The following is a 26,422-nucleotide window of genomic DNA, read 5'->3' on the forward strand; positions in this document are numbered from 1 at the left end:
TTTCTCTCCTTTTTTTTCTCCTTGTTTCTTTCTGTGTTCCTTTCTGTGGAAGAGCGTAGGCTCAAAACGTTAAAAACTTTTTCAATTCCCGAGTGTTATACTAATACATCTGTTTGTTTTCCACACCACCTGTCTTCGTCTGTTGTTTTTTTTTGTGAATTCTCCCTATATATATATATATATATATATATATATATATATGAAAATAAAAATGGAACAAAAACAGAATAGAGGGCATTAAAACGTTCGGACAGATAGACAACACAAAAGCAGACAAGAGAAACAACAATTAGAAGGACAGGCAAAAAAAAAGAGACAGGTCATTCTTGGCTTTCTTTCATCAGTCAAGTACCAGAAGTCACAACTATTTCGGACATATATATATATATATTTCTGTGTGTGTGTGTGGAGGCGCGTGGCTTAGTGGTTAGGGTGTCAGCATCATGATTGGGAGATTGTGGTTTTGATTCCTGGACCAGGTGACATATTGTGTTCTTGAGCAAAACACTTCATTTCACGTTGCTCCAGTCCACTCAGCTGGCAAAAATGAGTAACGCTGCGATGGACTGGTGTCCCATCCAGCTGGGGAACACATACGCCATTGAAACCAGTAAACCGGACCCATGAGCCTGGCTAGGCTTTAAAAGGGCGCATTTATTTATATATATATATATAATATAAAGAGAGAGTGTTTGAAGTGGTGTACAGATATTGTATGTTGAGAAAAAGGAAGTAGTCAGAATTTTGGATAATTCTTTATTCTTAAAATTTTGTGTTTTAATTTTTGTCTTGGGGAGTTCAATCAAATGATTGAAAGCGCTAATAAAGAATTATCCAAAATTTTGACTGCCTCCTTTTTCTCAACACATATATATATATATGGTGTGTGTATACCCTTGTCTTGTCATTATGTGATGGTTGTAGACAAACATCATCATCATACAAGTGATGATGTTTGTTTCCAGTCTTCTATGAAGAAAATGTCTGGCCATAGGGAAATATTACTTTGCTTGGAAACAGGCGAGGGTTCGTAACAGGAAGGGCATCCAGTCATAGAATATCTGCCTCAGCAAATTCCATCTGGACCATGCAAGCATTGAATATGGACATCGACCCTTCAGCATTTAAACCAGCCATATCCAACCTAAATATACAATCAGTTTTATGTTCTAACCAGCCAGATCCAGCCTGTCACACATAACCTTCAATGCTATTCTAAAAATATACAATCACATCAAAATTACAAAGCTATGGGATAATGCATGATTAATTAAATACAACATGAATGAAAGCGCATTACATGTAACAGAATAATCTGAATGCTAGAGGGTTAAGTGATGATGATGAAAAAGAAGTTTTAGTCAATTCCTTGCCAGTAATTGTTAATTTTTTTCTTTTTTCTTTTGCAAGAGAACATTAACCATATGCTTATTTTCTTTTTCTTTTCATAGATGCATCCTTAAACGAGACCATCATTGTCTATTTATTGGAACATGCATTGGCCATAGCAATTTCCGTTATTTCATTTTACTATTGTTCTATGTAACCATCGGCTCTTTTTATGCAAGCCTGATGTTTGTCCGCTACACACTGACTGAGTTTGGTAGACTTTCTTTCGCTTATCTCTTCAGTATAATTGTACCAATTTTAGCATGGTTCTTTGGAGTTTTATACTCTTCTCACTTGCTAGCTTGTTTTCTCACAGGTCTTTCATCACTGATTTTTGTTGCTGTGCTAAGCTGTTTGCTTTATCATATCAGAAATATTTATAATGGACAGACTACTTATGAACGTCGTTCAAAAAAACATGATTATAATCTTGGATGGAAAAGGAATTTTTTAGATGCCTTAGGTAAAAATTACCACATATCCTGGATATGTCCTTTGATTAATTCTCCCTTACCTGGTGATGGCATCAATTTTACCACTTGGGATACCTGTGAAACAGCTAAATCTCTTTAAAATCACAGTTCAAAAAGTACTGTTACTATAAAATTGCATTTTAGATACTTATAAAAATATATAATTGAAGCAAAACACATTTTGGCTTGGTTCTCTACTGGAAATTAAGTAGATTGACAGGAATTCAGAACCAATATATTTTGACTGATCATAATTGTTTTTTTACAATAATTTGTATTTTACTTTACTGATTGTGTGCCTTTTATTACTATTTCACAAGAAGCAAGGTTTGAGTCATACTAGATGATTTTCTTTCCCATTTAGAATAAGGATTTCCAATACTTTCAGGTTCTCAAAATTGATTATAATTAAGGTTTTTATTTTGAAGTTGGTCACCTGACATTAAAGTATAGACCTCAATTATAATCGATACTTGAATAAAAAAAAAATTAAGAAACTAAGTGTCTTTTACTACGATTAATAAATTATGGATTGTGTCGCAACCCAAAATTGGACTGTTGCTTTGGATTCTGAGGATTATATTTCTTGACAACATTCCCTAAAGATAAATTTGAAATAGTTGTCGTGCTTACTGTTTTATATAATATAAAGAGGTGTATTTTTTTATTTCACCAGCTTCATAATATAAACCAAGTATATTTCACATTTTCATCTGAATAGGGCTCCAACCATTTATTTTATTTTTAAACCTTTTGATACTAAACTACTTGAGACAGCCTTTGGTTCTTTGATAAAGACTTTGCTTTAAAATCATCTAAATTTAAACCTTGCATCAAAGTTTCATGTTAATTTATGATCCAGACTTCAGCTTAACAATGACAGTTATTTTACCGACTTCTTTATTTTCAAAATTAATTGAAATGTAAACAATGAAAATAGAGAAACAAAATAAGTCAAAGCTGAAATGCATTATGTAACATAAATGTTTAGGTCTTAAGGTATATAACCTGGAAGTTTCATTGATTCAGTAACTCTGTTTCAGTTAACAAGATAAGTGAACTAAGCAGTGTATAAAGAAGCTTGGTGTTCCCTAGTGAAATCAGTCTTGTCTTTCATTGTACATAATAGTTAACATAAATGAAGACTTCCTCTTCATTTCTCTGTTGTAAGCTTAGTAGCATAGTAAATTGTTCTTTCAAGAAGAATGTCTGCAAAAAGGCCTACGTATTTTATGACTCATAATCATATCTTAAATTTATATCCCCAATGTGACTATTAACTAAATCATTATTGAAATCATGTATTTATTTATATCTAAAATATGAAAAACAAAAATGATATTTAACTTCAGTATTTTTGGCCACCAGTGTTCAGCTTTTGGTATTAATATTTTTTAGAAAAATAAAATAGAAAAATGTAAAAAACAATCTCATTTTCCCATTTATTTATGTAATAATTTCTACTGTCATTTATTTATGTAATGTTTTAATTTCAGTGGAATTTTGGACAATAAATTATTGTTATTATTTAACTGTGGGTCAACTCTAATCAAAAGGCATACCAACCATAACCGGTTACTATGTATATAATATCACATTGTTTAGTGTATTCATTTCTAAGACAGAAGGATGTAATTTGAGATTTGGCTGCTATTTCCACGATGTCACACAACTACATAGAGGCTCCTTTGTTTGGCTTGGAAAATATTTTATTGACGTAAAAATAAGAAATCTATCTACTTTTGTACTTGAATTAACATTCACCTTGTAAGTTAAGCCAGCATCTATTAGAAATCTCAACATAAAACAACTGCAATTAAATAGTGAAGTTAAACCCAGGTTCAGTACATAATGACATCATTGAAGAACATTATTTTGATAAATATTCAGTACAAAAGCTCACTCTTGATGAACTGCAATTATGTCTTCAGTTATTCATCATAGTTTTAAATGGCAGTTAAATGAAAGCTTCTGGAAGCTGTTGCCAGTATTCCATTACAATTCTCACACTAAATGTACTTAGCAATTGCACTTGGTTGAGGAATTAAGTTTGCAATTTTCTTCTTAAACAACCACCATATCGTATATATATATATATATATACACACACACATATAAACCATGTGTAAAAGATCCCCACTTGGTAAAGAAGCAGTTTCAAATCTGTAAGAAAGAATTCAGTGTAGTAGTGCATGGAACACAAAGATATGTATGCAGTGTTATCTGCCTCTTGAACACTAGGCTGAGCATTCACTTCAGAAACAGTACAAGCCATGTATATGCATCATTCAATCTTGGTAGGAAGAGAATATCCAGATAAATAAACTTCTCTCATCTCCTGCTCTATGACATTAACTGCTGATATTATGTATAATGCGGAATTACCCTATAAAGACTTCAGTATTGGTTACATTGGCTACCAAGTTAACCCTTTAGCATTTAAACTGTCCAGATCTGGCCTTTCACATCCACCCTATAATGTCATTCTAAAATTAAACAATCACATCACTGAAATCCCAAAGGTATCAGATAATGTACGACTAATTCAAAACAATGTGTAAGCATTGTATTTGACAAAATAATCTGAATGCTTAAGAGTTAAATTACCATGATCACTTGTAAAGTGGTCCACTATGACACGGAAATTAATTCTTATGTTTGTGTGTATTATAAGTAGGTCTCCTTACAGATGCGGGATGCTAACTTTTTAAAATTAAACTTGTTCTAAAAATGAAGCTGGCTTAACTTTTTCAAGTTGGTAAAATGACAAAACCTGTAAGAAGCCATTTGCTATAGAAGTGGTGGTATTGAAAGTTTAATTGATATCAGATAAGAGAGGAAAACATTTGAAGTGTGGTTGCCTCTTTGAAACTTTGTTTGTCTCTGTAAAAGTGCATGTTTGGTGCTGTAATGTAATACAAGTATTGAATAAAGATCTGCAGAGATCCAACGATCACTGAATAATTTTCCAAAAATCAGGGTTTTTATAACTGCTCATATCCGAATTCTAAGAACCACATTTCGTGAAAAATTTCTTTGATGAAAGTTTAGAATTCATATATGGGTAGTAATTTTAACCAATGGGATTACCAACAATTATACTTGTTCGGGCGAATGACCACTATGTCATACTGCCACCTTTTATGACTTGCAACATTGGATTCTTGATGTGTAGTTTTCAATATAAGACTAGTTGGGTTAAACAAAAATTACATACAAATTAATGACTTAAGAAAATCCTATAACACAACCTCAGTCCTGATTGAACAAACCTATGATTAAAGGCAGTCCAGCCATGACCATCTAGTTCTTTTGTATCTGTTGGACTTCATTTTTCAAATGGTCATTCTTATTTTAAGATCAAAGTGTGATTTAATGGAATTTGGACAACAGTAAAGAAGATCCCAAGTTGGATCCTGCTTAACAGGTGTCACAGTTCCATGTTGATAGGTACGAAGATGATGGAGTGGAACAGAAGTGCACGTGGTTAGATATAATAGCAAATGAGCTACTAATGTAATGAAAGGAGAAAAGTGTGGAAGAAATAACCAACTTCAGGAAACATCTTATTTTAGAATAGAGGTTTGGGAAGACTGTTCACACATATTAAAACGTGATAAGATGCTTCCAATTTCACCACTTAGTGGTCTAACATGAATAGGTAGTGTTAGACCATATTCATATCAGACAGATTTGAAAACTATTGCTGAGAATATAGCTTAACTTTTTTAAGACTTCTCATTGGCAAGACACCATTGATGAATAATGTAAAAGTAATCCTCAGTAGATTTGGTACACCAGAAACAATAGTAGGTGTCATTTGTGGAAAGAAGATTCTTGATTGCAAAACAACTTATTGCTTATGATCGTATCTAATAATTTTTTGTGATAGAAAAGAATAATTCACCAAGAATTACCTTTAACATTATTTTCAGTATATGGCTTAGGTTGGACAAATCATACCTACAAAATCATTTTCACTCAACAGTACAGAAACATATATATATATATATATATATACACACACACACATATATGAAAGAAAAAAAAAAAAATCAGTGACTCTTAAACCTCAATCAAATCCACATCAGTTGTTTTCCTGATGCATTTCACTAAAATCTTACATCATCTTAAAATGAACTTTTTTTTAATTTTAAAGAAAAAAAGACATAGATAAAGAGACAAAGTACAGAAAATCCCAGTAAGGCAATGTTTATTGTGGCTACTACATGACTACAATGAAGGGAAGGGAACTATGGCCCAACAAAACTGCAGGGAGGCTTTTATTTTTTGGTTTGTTTGGTAATTTTTTTTAAATATTTTTTTCTTAAGTTTATAAGAATACTTGATTGATAATTCTGCTGAGAATGTTTAAAGTGAGTAGTAGAGGTCCAAATACTTGGATTCAATAAACTGACAAGAGATGACAATGGAAACAAAGTTGTCATCAAGCGAAAGTAGTCACTTCAACTGATGACGAAATACAGTGCAGTGGTTCAAACAACTTATACTGGGACAAAGAGAAACATCAATAACAAAAAGTAATAAACATAGTTGATCAATAAATTAAAAACCCTTACTTTGAAACACTTTAAAAAAATCACGAGAAAGATGGGTGGTGGGGCAATGGGGAATTTTAGAGACAGTAAAAAGGTTCTGTACTGCCTATCAATAAAATCAGGTATGGTTTTTTAATACTAATAAGCATTTGGGAATGAAAGAGAGAGATTTAAGTTGACATACTTAGGGAATAATAAACTGACAATAAATTTATGGTGGTTGGTTCAGTAAGGGTTAAAAAAAAAATTAACAATTAAAATAAAAGCAGATGTACCATAATGGGCAAAAGTATATAAGCAACCATACACTTAAAAGGAAAAGGCTTAACCTTTTTCTTGGTCCAAATAACAGCTGCAATTTATCTTACAAGGGACAAGAAAAAGCCCAATAAATTATATTGCAGTCAATGACAAGCAGTTAATGAATAAAGTCGTAAATTGTAAAATAATAAAATGTCCAAATAAAATAAACAAAGGTAATAAATATCTACTATTATCCTATTTCCACCCTGACATCACTTAGGATATTACTTCAATTGATTGTCATAATCAGACAGGGGATGAAGGAAAGCTTAACAAAATCTAAATGTGACAATGAACAGAATTAAGCCAGCCATTTTAGGGTGTCAGCATCAGATAGTTCCAACAAAATAAGCCTTTAAAAGGAAGCACAAAAAAAAAATAAATAAAGTAAAAATATTTCAGTAAAAGAAATGGGTGTTACTCCAAAGATTCAGAACACACTAAGATTAACTTTTCACTTCTAAGTTAATTATATTCGCTCCAAAAATCACCCAAAATTGCTTGTGATTAAAAATTTGAAGGTAGTTGAGTGAGACTCTCATTCACAACCAAATAGTTTGATCTGTGGAACAACACACTACAGCAACATAACAGATTTGGCAGTATGTAAAATTCTGAAACAGCCTTTCTAGTTCTTGACTTTGCAACAGTGAATGCACTTTCTTACAAACAAGATCAATCTGTGGAAAGTTAAATGTCAGAAACTAAAGGATTGCTATCAATAAACTGTTTATAAAGCAATAGTTAAAGCTTAAGATTTGCCCTTGATGAAACAAGTTTCTTTTAACCCAGCCTTCCCATCTTAGTTCTTTTTGTCAATAATTGAAAAGAGAGAGAGAGGGGAGTGTGTTTATGTGTAAAGCTATGATGTACTTTCCAGCCACAATACGTACATATTTTTAAAAACGAAAATGACTGAAAACAAATATCCAAAGTGAGGCACTGTGAAATAAAGTTTCTGCAATTGATTTATTGTATAGTCAGATCATTTCTGGCCACCATCCAATAACACAATGGTGTTTGTGTTTCTCAAAGCAAAAAACTGAACATACTTCGGATTGACAACTTTACAACCAATAAAACCATAAGTCTTATGAAGGTAATTTAGAATACATTTAATTCACAATATCATGATTTTCTGCAGAAGAGCAATTAACAAACCTTAAAACCTTATAAGAAGGCTTGGTTTATTTAGGTTTTTTAGTACAACTAAACCAATGTATAAACACTACTTTAATAACAAGAAAGCATCATGATGTAAATAGAATTTTCATTAAGAATAACTGGTACAGAAGAAGCACTGCTATGTCAAAGAATTGAACAGAAAACTAACTTCTAAAAAGATACTTTAAGATATATTATTAAGAGAAAGCTAACATATTTCAATGAAAACAATCATTTTTGAAATTTTCCTCCCCAGCTTATTAAGACAAAGAGGTGAAACCATTTTTCTCCTTACTGCTAAATAGACTTAGAGAGAGATGGCAGTAAGTTAATAACACTAGTTTTAAGCAATAGAGAAAGGGCAATCACATTACGCCAAAAGCACAAAGAACAAGAACTCTGAAAGAGCACCGGGTTTTGGAAGAAAGATATTATTAATAGGAATAAAACAGTGAAGAATTGAAAGAAAATTTCGTTTTTTTTTTAATGACAAGTTTAAAAAAATACAATGAAAGTTTTATTATATATTTCTTTCTTGAAATCTTTTTTTTTTTTGTTTGTTTTTAAATTTATTTTCTATTGCCCAATGAATATACCTCTTTGTAATCAATCAAGGTTTGAAGCCTTTCATTTATTATGCAGTACCACAGATCATACAATAAGCCAATGTTTAGGCCACTCTGAAAATGCCTGTTATGGCATGAGATTTAAGAAAAAACTCAGGCATCAAAAAAAATTTTAAATGAAAATTAAAAATGAAATACAGCAATCAGAAATGAGAATATCTCAAGTTTTCTTAGACAACAGCTGCATCATTTCAAATGGTTATACTGTCTTTTTGCTTCAAATGATAATGATGAATTAATGGCATCACAGATATAAAGTTGTCATTGTAAAAACTTTTCAACAAAAGCAATGTTGGAGCAAAAGATGTAACTCTTGCACATACTCACCTCTTGCCAAAAGAATAAATAAAATAAATAAAAAAACACTGATAAAATATTCTAATATAGACATTAGGTTAGTAATATGACCATAACAATGTAAATTAACTATATGGCATTTAAAATATTATTAACAATATACCCATATGGAGATGATCAATAATTTACATAGAAACATATCTAAGTGTAACTTAATGGCTAATAAAGAAATTTCGTAAAAATTAATACTACAAGTATTTTATTGTAGAATATGCTAGAAAATACCATCAAGACAGAAATGACAAAGCTTGAAAATTTAACTAGTTTCTACTTAAAATAGTGTGTGCGTGTGTGTGTGTTTGCACACGTATACACACACACACAAAAAAAGAACCCCAAAAAACAATAAAAAGATGAAGTTTTTCATCAATTCATCCAACTACAATGCTGAGATAGTTCTAAATATTTACTGTCATAAAACAAATTTAATTATGGAATTTATGATAAATTTTAAAATGTCTGACTTTAAGCTGTACAAATCATGAATGAACAAAAAAAATTATTGTATGTGAAACATAATAGTTTTCATATGGCTGATTCTTCAAAATGTTACTAAGGTAATATTTTAAAGCTCTAAATTTACTTCTGAATCATATCAACATCAAACCACTTATATGTAATCTCTCTTCAATAAAAATGGAACAAAAAAAAAAAAAAAAAAAAAGTCCAAATACTAACAACTTTGGCTAATTGCTTTTTTTTTATACACTTTCCCACAAAGTCAACAGAATCACAGATTTAAAAATAGATTTTCAGACAAAAATCCGAACCACTGACAGAAAGGTATGGTTCAGATTTTAAGAGTTTTAAGTGATAATTATAATGTCAGCATTTGGTAAATAACTGTAATAAGATTTAAGTTGGAGTGTAGTTAAAAAAAAAAAAAAAAGAAAAAAAAAAGAGGAAACAAAACTCAGAAAGTAGCAACAATAGACTTCTTGGTGGGTTACCAATTCCCTACTGCATGATGGATTTTATTTGCTACAGTGGAAAAGACTGCATAAATAATATTTCTTTAGGCATCTCTCCTTATGCCAGTGAAACTTTCTGCTTGAGTAGTTGTTGATAACAGTATTAATTAGTAATAGCATTAGTAGTTTGTTTCTTACAATAACAGTGATTTCCATTTGATATGTGTTTTCTGTCAGTTGAATTTTAAGAAAATACCCATAAAGTAATATTTTAATATTTATGTTGTTATCTTAAAATCTCAAAATTAGCATGTGTGTGTATAAACAAAATCGATTTTTTGGTAGGTCTCAATTAGTAATATTCTTTTACAATCCTAATATTAAAAATTTGGTATCATACAGGTCGACTAAAAATGCTTGCTCACTTTAAGACTAAACTTCTACTACCCAACAAGACCAACACCCTAGTTTGACTAGAAGTAAAAAAAAAAATAATAAACTGATAAGAATGAAAAAGAAATAAAAAAAAAAATATTTCGTATGTGTATTTGGTGTGCAAGATTCTTGATGTAAATACGTGTGTTGAAAGAAATACTATTAAACCTTGGTCGGTAATAAACACACACACTGGTTCAGTCCTTTATTTATTTATAAATAGTATTTAGTTCTTTTTTTTTGTTAAATTTTTTTGCAAGAGTGCAATGAAATGATTTAACAAAGAAAAAAAACTAAAAACTGTTTATAAATAAATAAAGGACCGAACCAGTGTGTGTGTTTATTACCGGCATAATGCCTCTCCCAAGGTTTAATAGTAAAAAAAATTTAACTGAAGAAAAAATTTAAATAGGCAATGAAAGAAAGAAAGAAAGATTATATTCTCTATCTACATTCTTACAAAACATAATGTTACAACTGAGTCTCAGTCCTAACAAAATATTAAACAGAAGTATAAGAGACTATATATATATATATATATATATATATATATGTATGTATGTATGTATGTGTGTGTGTGTGTGCATGTGTGAAATGAGCATGTGTAATGACAATGGTTATGACTTGACTATTTCAAAGGAGACATGGTAGAGGTGATAATGGCAAATTATTTCTTTCCCTTGCCACGACCACGTCCCCGGCCTCTACTTCGGCTTCTTGTTTTTGCACTGACAACTGGAACTTCTTCCTCCCCTTCAATGGGGAAAACCTCATTTTTCCTTTCCATCTCTTCTTCGATCGCTGGCCGTTCATCAGCTTCCTCCACCCTCTCAATCTGTTCATCAAGCACAGCAGTTTCCTCCTCCTCCTCTTTCCTCTCTTCCACTTCTTCACTCTCTTCATGTTCAACCTCTTCGTTCACTTCCTCCTCTACCTCTTCCTCCTCCAAGTCTTCAATATTATTATCCTCATCTACAATAGTATCTTCATCTTTACTCTCGTCTATCAAAGTCTTTTCTAATTCTCCCTCATACTCTTGATTTTCTTCATCTGATTTCATGTCGGCTTCAAGGCGTTCATCTTTAATTTCCTCATCCTCATCATCTTTACAAGCATCTTCCTCCTCCTCCTCCTCCTCCTCCTCCTCATCATCTTCAATATGTTCATCATCAACATTTTCTCTTTCTTCTCCATTCTCATTGTTTGGGTTGTCTTCATCTTTCTCCAGTTCAGCTTCAGCAGCTTCAGCCTTTTTCTTAGCTTCGATCTTTTCACGGATGATTTTCTGAAAACAGAAGAAAAAACAATATTGCCTAAATATTTTGCAAATCTTTTCTCCACAGTAGTAGCAATAATATCTCAATTCAAAATCTCTAAACCATGCTGGTCATTATCTTAATTCTGTCCTAGCCATGACATTGTGTAATTGTCATGAGTGAATGTCACCATCATGTGAGGTGTCCTTTGTTTCCAATTTTCCAAGGCATGTCTTGTCACAGGAAAATATTATATTGGGAAATAAGTGAGAGTTGGCAACAGGAAGAGCATTCTGCTGTAGATCAGTCATGTGATAATGACTAATATATATCCATTATTCATTTTTATGCCCGTTTTCCCAGGCTAACAAAGGTTAGACATATATCATTGAGGTATTGTTTTATAGTCGGTGCTCTTCCTGTTGCTAACCTTCACTTGTTTTTCAAGTAAAAGGATCTCTTATTTCTCTTTATAGAGTGTAAATTTAAACAAATAGACACACACATGCAAAGAGACATACAAATTTCCATGAACCAAATTCACTCACAAGACCTTTGGTTAACCCAAGAAGACAACTGCTCAAGGGGCCACATAGTAAAATCAAACCCAAAAAGCACATGGCTGGGCAACAAACTTCTTACCATTTATATATATATATATATATATATCATCATCATCGTTTAACGTCCGCTTTCCATGCTAGCATGGGTTGGACGATTTGACTGAGGACTGGCGAAACAGATGGCTGCACCAGGCTCCAATCTGATCTGGCAGAGTTGCTACAGCTGGATGCCCTTCCTAACGCCAACCACTCAGAGAGTGTAGTGGGTGCTTTTACGTGCCACCGGCACGAAGGCCAATCAGGAGATACTGGCAACGGCCACGCTCGAAATGGTGTTTTTTATGTGCCCGGTACTGGCAACGACCTTGCTTGAATGTTTTCTAACATGCCACCGACACAAGTGCCAGTATATACACATATATATCATCATCATCATCGTTTAACATCCGCTTTCCATGCTAACATGGGTTGGACGATTTGACTGAGGACTGGTGAAACCAGATGGCTACACCAGGCTCCAATCTGATTTGGCCGAGTTTCTACAGCTGGATGCCCTTCCTAACGCCAACCACTCCGAGCATCCTGTCATATGATAGCTGTCTTACATTCAGCCTAATTGTCTTGACTTACTTTCATTAATGAATAGTGAGACATCTGTAAGTCATTAGATTTAAATGACAAAAAAGGGTACAACACTTCTGCTGCTCCCTTGGTTCCCATGGTAGGTTCCAACAGCAAGCATTGCAAGATGACCGGTACTATTTTCACCGCAAATTTTATGTCAATGTATCTTTCTCTGAGAAGAGCTACCTTCCTCCATGGCTTTGTCAAAAATAATGAGAGCCTCCTCTATCCCTGGGAAATCTATTTAACCTGTAGATGGGCCCTGGACAGGTCAGAACAGACTTGGGAGTAATGGTAATTAAGGGATGGTGCCACACTTACCACAACTCTAAAACTGGAGCCTCACCACTTGATGCAGTTTAATGTCATAATCAGGCACACACAGACACACACACACATAAATAGAACATAAAAATGAGATATGAAGTCTACAAGATGCATTGCAGGTTACAGGTCTAAGAGGTCAGCAGCTCTGAATAAGAGCTGAAACAGGGTAGAGGAGACACAGTAGTAGTTCTACTGGAAACAGACTTTTCAGAGCCAGTATCATGATAAAGATAAAATCCAGCCAACTCTCAATAAAAGATAGACCAAGCAATGAAATTGGACAGTTTTCTCTGTTGCTATGTGTACAAGAAGGTGCAGACTGTAATGAGTGATGACTTGTTCAACGAGGGAAAATGGACAAAAGCTGTTGATGACATGCTGTAATTACAATGACTTATGCAGCTTCAAAATTACCTAACAAATTATGTAGCTTCTTTCTTTATGATCATTTGCAAAGTTAAAATTTAATACATTTGGCTACATATCAAACAACAAATGCTGGTAAAAATGAATGCATTTTTGTGTCTGCATTTCTATACACTAACAGGGCTTGAACTGATGGCTACAGCACAATACAGATTTTATTTGGGGTTATCACCCACTCTGTTAGGTGCATCATGGATCAACACATCCATACATCACGTTTCTGACAGTTTCTATAGCTGAATGCATTTCCTTTTGCCACTCCCTTTACAGAATATACTGAGTGCATTTATCATGGTACCAACACAATAGAGGTTACCATTTCCTCAGTAGGACTAAAGATCCCCTTCTTCCTGCAGAGAGAGAGAAATAATTCACTTTCACAATAACTATTTAAACAAACATTTATGCAGTGCTTTAACTGAAAACACATAAACCTATCTTTAAATTCCACAGTCTACTCAGAGCAGTCGTTAAATGGGAAAGAGATTTAGTCATAAAAAACATGCATGGTTAAAAAACAGAAAATAGCAGCAGGAACTGTATAAATTCAGTTCTCTGAAAATTCATTTTTACTTCATGTGGACATCTTCATTGTTTATAAAGGAGAGAATAAATCAATTGACATCAGAAAATATTGTTTACTTTACCTCAAATTTTTCGAAGTGACTCTTTGATTGGCAATGGGTGTTTTTCGCAGCATTCTCATTATTATAGAATTTATGACATAACTTGCAAAAATAACCAGATACAGCAATAATATAATTCTGACCTATAAAGGAGAAAAAAAAAACATGAAATTAAATGTATGAAATGCAGCATATGACCTCGTCTTATAACTGCTGAGCGAAGTGCTTTATCAGTTTGTATGTTTTTAAGCATTCTATTATTATGAATGTAGTCAAGTCAGATGGATAATTATTTGGACAGTCAAATATATTCTTATAACTACATAAACCATAAAGTCGTCAAGGAAACTGGTATGATCAATCATTAGATGAAGTTGATAGTCTCTGTTACCTCAATCTGATACTGTAGAAAGAGTTAGAAGGAGCAGCTAAGAGTTGTTTGAAAGTCTATTAGCAACAAAAGGTTTCTCTCTTTACATGAAAGGGAAACTATATGAAGAATATGTAAGAAATATGATGCTACAGAGTAGAGAAACACAGACATTAATGTGGAAAACAAATCGAGATAGGAAAGAAATGAGATGAACACGACCTGTTGGGTGTAATGTTAACCTGAATGAAAGATAAGAGAGCTGAGAGAGAGGTTGGGTGCTAAAATATGCAGAAAAATTGACTGCTGGCATGGACATGCAATGTGATTGGACAATGAATGCTAAATAGAAAAATGCTTTCAATGAAAGGTGCCTAAAACAAGGATCAAATCAAGATATAAAATTATAGAAGAGATGATAAAAACTAAAATGAATGGTAATATGCTGGACAGCAAACCAATGCAACTCTTGTCATAAGAAAAAATCAGACACTGAAACATTATGATCATTTTTTCCCCCTTACCTTTGTACCAAAAATAGTATTTTCTTTTAATCAATTAAATTATAAAAATTTCCCAACAATTATATTTATCATTGAATCATTGCTTTTCTTAAAAATAAGTTTGCATGGATTAAGGATGTATAAATTTGGGTTTGCTAATGCTTACTTGGGTTGGCAATATTATTATTTCAAAATATTATGCTTGAAAAATTGATTAAAATGTCATTCTTGGAAAATTTCATTAAGCAGAACCAAATCAATAAAGAATAATTACCATATGTTTTGTTTTCTTCATATTCTGGTACCTCAGAATATTCTTCCATCTTATGACCCTTTCTCTACAAAAAAAAAGTAAAACACAAACACGAATTATAAGACACATTCAATACCATCAACATGTTTAATGTTAGTCTAAGATCATGAAGTTTATGTAGACAACAATACCTTTAAGCTAATTCATAAACTGCCTTTAAACCATTGCTATAAACTAATCAAGCTTACCACCAGAATATCCCTACCAGTTTAAGTTCATGATCTGTACATCTTATTTAACTGAATTATGCTTTCTTTGAATTTTTAATTAACAACAAAACAGACGACCATGAAACCCATTTCAAAATTGATGAAAAAATAGAGAATATTTGTGAAGAAATCTTTTATAATACTGGTTACATTCTAGTTTTAAGAAAGAACTTGAAATCATTTTCAAAAGGAATTTGTCTTCACATTACCACCAACAAAAAATAAAGGCAGATCAAATTATAAATGACTAATGAGCAATCTTTTCTGAATTGTTTCTTTGCACAAGATTTTCTTCTACACCAATGCAGTCCAAATTACAATCCCCAACTCCTTCGTGTGACTAATATTGTGAGATGGTCTTAAAAAAACAAATCAAGCTTCAGACATTGCAGCTGTTCAATTGTTGCAAAAGTAAATGAAGTGCTGAAGAAGTTACATCTGTCAGTTACAGCAACAATGCCAATACATCTGTTTTTGTTCAATAGTGTTTGGATAGTGGATAAATTTTAGAAGCATTTGGTTGTGTTTCATGCATCTTAGCCAGTTCTAGCAGTTGTTTCTCTATTCAAATTGCAATAGAAATTTGAAAAAAAATTAATCCACAGTTAGGTTAACTATTGATGAGAAGATCCTACAAATTATGACAAGTATCAAAATAACATAATCCTATAATAGTTAATTTTCACAATTTAGAAACCCACTACAATACATACCAATGTTAATCATGAGATTTAGGGAAATAGCAAGAATCCTCTAGAATCAATGAGTTTTCATTACCTTAACTTTTCAGGATTTTTTATATTATAGCAATGTAGATATGGTAGAAATTCTATACTAACCTGAAGCCCAGAACTGACTTTATTGTTGCCATATACTTCAAGGACACGTTGCTGAAGAAATAAACATAAAATTCCAAAATAAAACAAAAATCACAACTTTGTATTTTTAATTAGAATTTTGATTCATTGATGAAATCACAAGAGAATAAATATATGCAATTTTTTTAAACATTTATTTTTTTTTTTACACCAAAATAGTTTTACAGCACTAGATTATTACATATCAAATAATATTTCATCAGTAGATCAAATGATAGCTTTATATGTGTGTGTGTGTGCGTGTGCGTATACATAAGGCCTCACATTTACAAAAGAAATTAGCATATACCTTTCATGATAAATTGAAGTGATTTCAATCAGGAACCAAAACCATATTGTGAGCTCAACTTACTGAAAGCTTCCCTATAATTTATGACATTTTCCTTTACATAATATATCAACACTTTAATTTCTTTAATTGTACAGTTCTTGTCTTGGAGAAGTAAAGTAATTTAATGTAGACATACTGTGTTAAAAAATGGTATTTTCTACTTTTAGAACTTTAGATGTATTGGAATAGCTTACCAACTCATATATTCCAATAGAAGAACTATACAACTTATAACCAGCTTCATAGTCCAAGAGTTGGTATCATTGATGGAACTACTAGCTCAGTCAGTACCAAGCATTTTTCCCAACATGCAAAAAGTCAACTTTGCATATATGGCTGCACTTTACATTTTATTTAGATGTAATACCAAACAACTACATTAAACTAGAACAGTGTACATTAGATACAATCTGTTGGATTTTAAATGTGAACTTAAGCAAACTGCCATTGAAACTGAGAAGACAGAATATTTCTAATTTTACTAACATGTTTTGTAAAAAGGACCTAAAAGGATCTAATATAAAACTGAATTTACTGTTTTCCTTCTAATATGCAGCTAGTATATTCTGCTGTGTAATTATTTACTCTGGATTTTTTCTTTCAGATGTCATACAAAAAGTTAAATTTCCGTCAGCTAGAAAGCATTGAATCTATTTACTAATAAATCCAATACAGTAAACTGATTACAATCTTTAAAACTTAAAAACAAAAATACCTGATGTTCTTTAGTCTGTCTGTGTTTATTGTAAGGAATACTGAGATTGAGTTCACAAACACTGCAATAATGTTTCTTTAAACTGAAACAGAAAAATATATGAACACTAATAATATCACTTTATAAATAAACACAGTCAACCAACTTGAGGCAACTAAGTTGAAGAAAGAATATTGAATTATTTACAAATACAGTCTTCTCTTGTTTAATAAACAGGCAAACAAAATGAACTCACAAATGCATTAGCAATAATGAAATAGATTTTACTATAAATATCTACAGAATGAAGAAAAATTAGGTAATATAAAAATCATGATATTACTTAACTATAAATTATTTCAAACCAAATTTAGGAATAGTCAAATAATTTAATCCAACTTAGATGTTTATGTGACAAGAAATCAATATCTATTGTTCAAGAAACACATTCTCTTAACAGAAGATGGTCTAATAGAGTTGAACTTTGTTCAAACTTATTAATATCTGGTATTAAACTTATTAATAATATGATATTGAAGCAAAGAGATCATTTAAAACAGATGCTATTTTTTAAAAAAGTTATTCATTGGAATCCTACTGAATATAAAATCAATTAACATATTTAAAGACCAATCATTTAAAAGAAATATCATATAAATGAAAATATACATACAGATCACCACCTCTTTTTTCAATATTTCGCAAATGTTCTTCTGCTTTCAACCGGACAAACAACTGTGAAGACTTTTGTTGATGTAAATTAGCAAGATCATCCATACGAGAACGATGTTTGGTACCACGCATGTGATTTTTAAAGTTCTACAAACAAAAGCAAAATTACCAAGTATTATTTCCAATTTAGTGTCTCAAGCAATAAATTGATAGGAAAAATATAAGTTATATACATACACACACATATATATATTCAAAATATATTGCAACTTCATAACCTACATATTATTATAGCAACACTAGTCTGATATATTACATTTTCTTAATCACAAGACATTAGATGTGACTGTGACCTCTAGACCATCTCCTAACCAACATGACTCTTGGTGAATGAATTTACAGCTTCCATATTCTTTCCACCTTAAAAGAACTTGTGCAAAACAAACTGACAACAAGCTTCTCTCTGACATGTTAGAAATTGCAGCCAAATCTCTTTCAAATCACACCCTTCTTTCCTTACATTGACACCCAGTGACTTCTTCAAGTGTTATATGTCTGTTATGGAATTTTCATAAGAACTTGATCACAACCTGTCCTAAAAATGAAAGGACAAACTGGATAATGTGGTCCTAAATACAGAATCTGAATTGACAAAAAGGGTAGCTGGTTACAGCTCAAACAACTTTGACCATAGGTCTGTATTGCTTGAGCTGACCTGGGCTAAACAACTTCCCAGGCAAATGTATTTCTAAATCTACATCACCACAGTAAAAATAAAATAAAAATACAAACAACACATATAAGAGAGAAGAAATAAACTATCAATACATTAAAAAATATTTCCTATAAAATATCAATGATTATCATTCAACATTATATCCATAGCAAAAAAACTATGCATCACACTTCACAAATAAACTAACACAACAAGTATACACACATTTCAGATATACTCAGACATGCAAAAAGAGTATTAAAATAAACCATCTTTAAGAAATTTACTTAAATCCTTTCACTGTGGAACTAATAAACAAAGTAGATAAACAGAAATCAAGAAACAAGCAGAATGACAGAAACCATTGTTCTAAGTTTTACATAAAAGCAATGACTTCACTTGGTTAATATTACACCTTTAGTCAAGATACTATATTAAACAAAATAATTAGTTACTAATTATAATGTTTAGGTAGCTGATAGTAGATCTCAAAACCAAACAAAAGTATACTCCAAACTAAGATCAAAAATCGCATGCAAAGTGCTATTTTTTTTATAATTTAGCAATGACTATACACAGTGACTGGCTTAGCTAGGTGGTTGCAATCATAAATCCTAAGCTTTTACTGAGCAAAGAATATTATTGCTTTACTAAAGAATGGGCACCACTTCCATCTCAAACTCGAGCAGCAGGTGTTAAGAAAACATAAAAAAGAAGAAAAAAAAAATGACTAGAATGTCAAAATTCAGAACTATCCAATATCAAATGTCCTTGATATTGTATATCATTACATAGGAAGATAACAATTATCTCAACATCAAACACAGCATAGAAATCGAAAATTCAATATAAGTATATTTATGAATTTAAAACACAAGAGTCCTGTGGTGGAATGAATCTCATAACCTAAATTCTCAGCAAAACAGTATATGTAAATGAAAGACTATTTTCACAAATTATTCCATTTAGTTCTGCTGCTCTACCAAAAAATAAAACCTAAAAGCCAATACAAGTTATTTCGCTTATAAGTGGAAAAGCTAATTTGTTTATTGGTACTAGCTGAATAATCATTAAAAATCTGTTTTTTATAAGAAATATATAAATTCTATGTATTAATAATAGCAGTCTTTAATGAAAAACCTTAATTCCGCATTACATGTGTTTAATATAAGAAATGAGAAATGTCCAATATATAACAATGTATGCAACATATGTATAGGACAGTCAGCAGAAAATGAGTTTACTCAGAGTAAAATAGCTACATTTTCGCTATAAAAACAAGAAAGAATGTTACAGTATACAATGATTTGAAAACTATCTAGAAAGGGGTTTCAGTTCAGATCATATACTTTGGAGTCATTTTGATAACTTCAAACATGCTACTACATGGATTACTTTATTCTTCATACAGTATGGTATTATTAAGGCAATATATAGCTTCATACTATAGAACAAATATTGTTTTAGTTCTTTTACTGTAGTTATGTCAGGGTACTACTTTCAAAGGTTTACTCAATCGCATATAAATCAACCCCTCAAGACAAGGATGATTGTTCACTAAATTTAAAACTTGGGGATTCACATTTGACTATGTAAGCCAATGTAGGATCAAGTCTGCTCAAAATCTGGGTGTTCATGTTGTATGAAAAAAGGCAGTGTATTGGTCACTTTGCACTGCTTTTTATGCTTATGTTTATGTATATATTTTAAATATTTCTACCAAGATGTAATAATATCCTCTCTTTGTAACCTGAAATTTGTTCTTTAAATTTCTTGTTTTCAATATTCAAAATGTATAAATCAAATTGAAAGAAACAATTCATATTTTTAGATATACCTATTTCATCTCAAAAATGGAAGAAATAAAGACTCAAAATAAGTACAGAATGGAAATATATTGATGATGCATATCACAAAGATGAGGTGAGATTTTTATGGAATTAGTCATTTAAGTTTACAACTGCAAAACAGTCAAGTCAAATCTAATTTCTGGTGGCCCAATGGAACCATACCCACAAAACTCTCCTAGTACATTAGAAAGTTGGTTTGCCATTGCCACCCTCTGAAGTTCAGTTTTCTCCTATAGGAATACAAGAACTCAGTACTAATTTACAGTTTAGGTGGACAGAACCATTTTGAGAGTAAAACCAGTAACAGAATGTGGAATGATATAGCTTTGAAGCTATAACTTAACATACAGTCGTTCCTGCACCCAACTTTTTTTTACATTTCAATACTAATTGTATCAAAATTGATCTTATGCAGTTTTAAAATGTGAATATAGAAGATTTCTTAGGCAATCTGCCATTTACACTCTTCCTCCAAACATGAGTAACAGTCAGTGACTGAGTCCATGATATGATTGAAGTAATTTACACTTCCATACTCAATCTAACTGATAAGTCATAATGATGAATGAGTTTGAATCAATTAAAAGTTTTAAAATCATAAACAAATCATTTTTCAGTCAACAATAAAAGACCAACAACCACTTATGTCTTTATCTTCTATTTTTACAGATACTTGACAAGCTCCTACTTTGCATACTATTTTGTTGCATTATAAAGAATCACAAGAAAACTTAAGCCATACTGATTAGTAAAATTGAAGAAATTCACTTTCTTTTACAGAATGCACCATGAAGATAATTTTTTTGAAGCACAATAACCCTTTCGCGAGTATACTACTAATGAAATAAAAGCCTACTTGTTTTTAATTTAGATTGAAAATAATCAAATATATGCAAGGAGTGAGTAAATAACCTTCACATTATTAAGCTGGTGTTCTAAACATGTACATCCCAGTTTTTGGAATAGGGACTGTGTATTCCTGCATGTAACAAGAGGTGACTCAACCCTTTAGCATTCAGATTACTGTCAAATGTAAGGCCCATTTATTCAGATTGTTTTGACTTAATCATTCATCATTTCATAGCTTCAAAATTTTGATGATGCAAATGTTTATTTTTAGAATGACATTGTAGGGTAGGTGAGAGGCAGGATCTGGCCAATTTGACCATAAAACAGGTAGAATATTTGAGCCAGATATGACCAGTTTAAATGCTAAAGGGTTAAAGCAATTAACATTAAGAGGGACATCCAGTCATAAATAACTCGCAAAAAGTTCACTCCAGCTCATGACAGCATGGATAAACGAACTTGAAAATTATGATGATGTTTCAAGTAATTCAAGGTTCTTACATATAATTATCATGGAAAGTTTTTATTTAAACATGATCACCTTAAAATGAAAGAGTTTATATCACAGAAGCACAAGTGATTTCTGGCTCAGTGGTATTGAAAGGGTTCAGATATCTTACTTCACACACATGTAAACTACATGGCAGGGCACAAGTAAAACTTCAAGAGTTGTAAACAAAACTTGTATATTTGTACTTTCCAAATTTCCAGTGGCAAGAAGCTTCAGTTACAAAATGAAATATTTTAAGCACTAATTTAATTTTAAGTACGAAAATTGATGTTTGAAGCTGTTCTTGAATTCTTATGATACAAGAGAAATTTACAAACAAATCAATTTTTATCCAACAAATGTGTATTATCATCTTTTAATCATCTTTAAATAAAACAAATTTTAATAGCTGAATTCTTTGTAACATTTTACTTTATTTAGCTTCAAATAGTTTCTAATTTCTTAATACACATATTAAAGTAGTTAGCTTTAGTAGATTGGATAAGAAAAAAAGACATCGCTAAGAGAGATCTCTAAGACATTACTTTCTGAGCTTATCTCCAACTACAAGATAGAAAGTAGCAAAACTGTCTGAAATTATCAGGAAACATATCGTAAAGCAATGCACTTCTACAAACAGAAAAGCAAAATAAACCAATAGATAGAACAATTGTTGGGTACAAATACCCAACAAGTACCTTATCTTGACTATTCAAAAAATGCAGACCAGATGATGTTATAATATACAAACAACCTTGAGTCAGAAGGTAAAATATGGTGGTCACTTTCTTCCAAAGCTACAAAACTTTCATGGGATGTCAAAAAGGGTGTAAAGATCAAATGCATTCAAAAAGAGTTACTTTTCTGTCAAACTTCTGTGAGGTCTTCATATTTTTTGAAGATAAAAAAAGCATAGATACTGCTTATAGTGTGACACAAGTAAAACCAAATATCCAGTAAAATTATAACAGTATGAAGAATGCAAGACGTCCTCAAATCTTTGCAAAAGCAATCCAAGTAGAACAAAGACCTTCAGAGATCATATGACTGGACAGTAATTTGTTAGGTATATCTTATACTATCGTTTTCTTTCTCATTCATTCCTCTGTGCTACACTGAATGAAGTGTTCCTCTTTCTGTAGTTGAGAGTATTAACAAAACCTGTTGTCAGTCAAGAAAGCTAAGACAAACAGGCTTTGTAACAATAATTTTCTCAAGAATTAGAAATTTTAAGCTGAATATTTTTTAATTTATCTCATCAGTCCAGTCTCCCATGGTCATGAATGCTGCCTCCCTTCCTCTGACCATTAATAAAATATACATATATATGAATATGCTTGTGTGTACTTTTGTCTTGACACCATGGTTGTAAATGAGCATCACCATCCTACAAGTGGTGTTGTTCATTTCCAGTCTTCTGTGAAAAACATGTCTGGCCAGTGGAGAATATTATCTTGGTTGATTACAGGTGAGAGGTGGTGACAGGAAGGGCATTTGGACATAGAAAAATGTACCTCAATAAATTCTGTCTGACCCATGCAAGATTGAAAATGCAGATGCTAAATGAAGGTGATTATGAAAATAATTTATGTAGGGGATGCAGAGCATATTAGTAGTTTAATACAAACCATAAAAACTTTAACAACAAACACAATACAAACCATAAAGCAAAGATGTATTTATATCCGTTATGCAAAAACTTCTTTGTATAAACTCACTGTCACTATTTTGTAAGAGTAATCACTTTTCAATAGCAATCATAAACTGTACAAGGAGAGAGGATTGAAGGAAAACCAAGGAAATGTTTTCAGATCAACTGACATTCTAAGATTATCCAAATAGTCTATCTCAGATATTTCTGTGGTTGCAAATGTCAATGGATCATAGAAAGAGAGAAACTGAATTAGAGGGATAAATCTTCAAGAGTCACTGACCAAGAATCTTCATAGGACACATTTCGTTTGTAAAAGAAACATTATAATGCCTAAGCTTTTGAAAATATGGAAGACCAGAGAACTCTCAAAGCATTATAAGCATTATTATAATACCTTCTTCTTTATGATGTTATAACTGTGTCTTCACCAATACTTACTTTTAATTGTTTTGCAATATACTTTTAAAGTATATTACAAAACAATTGGAAATACTGGAAAATTTATTAAGCCTAAACACAAATACACACATCACATACACACAAGTATAAACAATATACAATGCACAAACACGCACATGCATACAATCTATATACAGCACATGAATACACAGTTAATAAAAGCACACACAAATGTGCGTATAGTGAAAGGTATACATGACTTACAACTTAATCAAATTATATAAACAATATACATCACAAACACATGTACTTACACAAAATATACATCACACACTTCCACTTAAGTACAGGTGGCAATATAGATACTGCACATGTACACATGTATGTACAGTCAATATTTGTAAAACACACACACACAAACACAGGCTATTCACATATTGTTTGAAGACAGAATCACTTGCAGGCAATATACACTACATGCATACACATGTGTACATAAAAACAATATAATTACAAAGAATATATACAAAAGAGAAATACACACTGCACAAACAGATTAATATGTACGTATAATACACATTACACATGCACACGCATACAAGTAATATATGCTTACACACACATCTGCAATATGCACTACACACATGTACAAGACTATATTATTTACATGAGATAATATACCTAGCACACATAAACACAGACATTATATACACAAAAAATAAACAAATATTTATTTTGTGTATAAAATATAGACACAAAAAAAAAATGTCTATGTGTGCAGTAGATATATGCATAGTAATATCTTCTAAATGGTATAGAACTTGAAGGTGAAATTATGTCTGGCTAAACAAAAGAAATATGTTGCAAAAATTCAATTCTTTACAGCCAAAGGATTACTGTCTGATAAATGCAGAGAATTAAAAATGTGTGAAGCAGGCTGTCAGTAAGTAACAAAACTAGATTAATTATGTAATAAAAGCCTTATTTTACTGAAAATATATACAACTGAAGAAAATTGCACTCAAGCAGCCTCAAAGATAAAGAAAAGAAAATCAATAAAACATTTTTCTTTCCTTTTCAACATATGTGGCAGACATAAATGATTGTTTTAGAAGGGTTCTAATTTTTTTTCACTATACAAGTTAGGCAGAAAAATTCTTTCTTGTGAGTAAATTTGTTATAAGAGCAAGTATTAGAACATTGATAACCATCATATCTGCAGTTCAAAAGCTTTGAGAGAAAAGTATAATACAAGAAAACAGATATTGTAAGAAAGAATTAAACAGAGACATTGAAAGGATATTAAAATGATAAAAGCATGCATGTATAAATATCCATGTTTAAAGAAATTGAAGTAAAATGGTTTTATAAATGAAGGAAAGAATGGATAGTGGCTTTTACTAAAACAGTTAATGTACCAAAGAATTCACAAAATAGAGCACAAGCCAACAAGGGAACCTCAATGTGGTTGTTTGACCTGCTAGAAACAGCAGCCAAACCTCTTTCAAATCACGCCCTGCCATCTTAAAAAGAGACACGTTGGATAAGTGGTTCTAGGTTCCCTGCACATAGGAAAAAAATGGGATGGTCACGGCTGGAATGCCTTTGATCATAGGTCTGCTCAATCAGGGTTGACCAAGGGTTACACAACAACAAAAACAAAACGGAGCATAGCCAAAACCTAAAAGAACAAGGAATAAATTCAAAATGCAAAAGGAAATATTTATAATTAAGTACACCTAAGTATAATATATGCAGAAACAGAGATAACTTGGAGAAGTAGAGGAAGTAGTTTACTTAATTTGAAACAAATTTCAATGAACTATGTCGTGAGTGGTGAAAAATTCCCAGTCATAAAATGGATGAGAAAGTAGGGGTTTTTTTTTTCTGTGTGTGCATTTCTAACCAATGGTAGTAATGAATAATATTAGCTACCTTGTTGTTATAACATTCCACAATGCAGGCATGACAGAAATACTGAGACTTTTTGTCAGAACTATCAGCTTTCTCACCATCACTACCAGAGTCCTGGAAAATAAAAGTATGTAAACAATTGATGTGTAAAGAGAAAGAAAGGTTTTTTTTTTTTTTTACTACATGAGATACCTTCTAACCCTATCCTACATTTCTGTAAATATAGCCAGTAAAATTGCAAACAGCAAATAATACTCAAACAAGCATCAAAAGGGAATTTTCAGAGATGGTGTGGCAAGAATAACATTCAAATAAACAGCATTTAAAATAATAAAAATGCATATCTAATAACAGTATCCAAACCAATTTTCCTAAATTAAATATGAGCACCTTTCAATCCCAAAGTAATAAGATTAATTGTAGATCTATACAAATCAAGGCTTGAAAGACTGACTTTGGCACATTGAATTAATGTATTTGATTTTTGGATTTTGTCTACATAAGTTAAGTATTTGGTTAGACAATTTTGGTTGGTAAATCAT

The 26,422-nt window shown here is 31.6% G+C and overlaps 2 protein-coding genes across 4 annotated transcripts in view; one reads left to right on the forward strand and one right to left on the reverse strand.

The window, feature by feature from the left end:
• The window catches only part of LOC106880545 (putative palmitoyltransferase ZDHHC24), an 8,665-nt gene extending 5,378 nt beyond the window's left edge, over nucleotides 1–3,287 (forward strand). Inside the window, exon 2 of the mRNA XM_014930534.3 lies at nucleotides 1,452–3,287. Within this exon, the coding sequence (XP_014786020.1) occupies nucleotides 1,452–1,962 (511 nt within the window). The 3' untranslated portion in view covers nucleotides 1,963–3,287. The remainder of the gene's footprint in view (nucleotides 1–1,451) is intronic.
• A 2,771-nt stretch (nucleotides 3,288–6,058) lies between these two features.
• LOC106880540 (uncharacterized) overlaps nucleotides 6,059–26,422 on the reverse strand; it is a 45,855-nt gene continuing 25,491 nt past the window's right edge. For 2 of the 3 annotated variants that reach the window (XM_089344258.1, XM_089344251.1), the window contains 6 exons: nucleotides 18,011–18,156; nucleotides 17,359–17,440; nucleotides 16,274–16,324; nucleotides 15,187–15,250; nucleotides 14,061–14,182; nucleotides 6,059–11,502 (listed from right to left, as the gene is read on the reverse strand). In XM_089344258.1, coding sequence (XP_089200384.1) covers nucleotides 10,885–11,502; nucleotides 14,061–14,182; nucleotides 15,187–15,250; nucleotides 16,274–16,324; nucleotides 17,359–17,440; nucleotides 18,011–18,156 — 1,083 coding nt within the window. In that variant the 3' untranslated portion in view covers nucleotides 6,059–10,884. Of the gene's footprint in view, nucleotides 11,503–14,060; nucleotides 14,183–15,186; nucleotides 15,251–16,273; nucleotides 16,325–17,358; nucleotides 17,441–18,010; nucleotides 18,157–25,901; nucleotides 25,995–26,422 lie in introns of all 3 variants that reach the window. The other variant, XM_089344243.1, reaches the window with a different exon arrangement.

Source organism: Octopus bimaculoides, chromosome 2 (assembly GCF_046866305.1).
Source record: "Octopus bimaculoides isolate indiv1 chromosome 2, ASM4686630v1, whole genome shotgun sequence".
Classification (NCBI taxonomy): domain Eukaryota; kingdom Metazoa; phylum Mollusca; class Cephalopoda; order Octopoda; family Octopodidae; genus Octopus; species Octopus bimaculoides.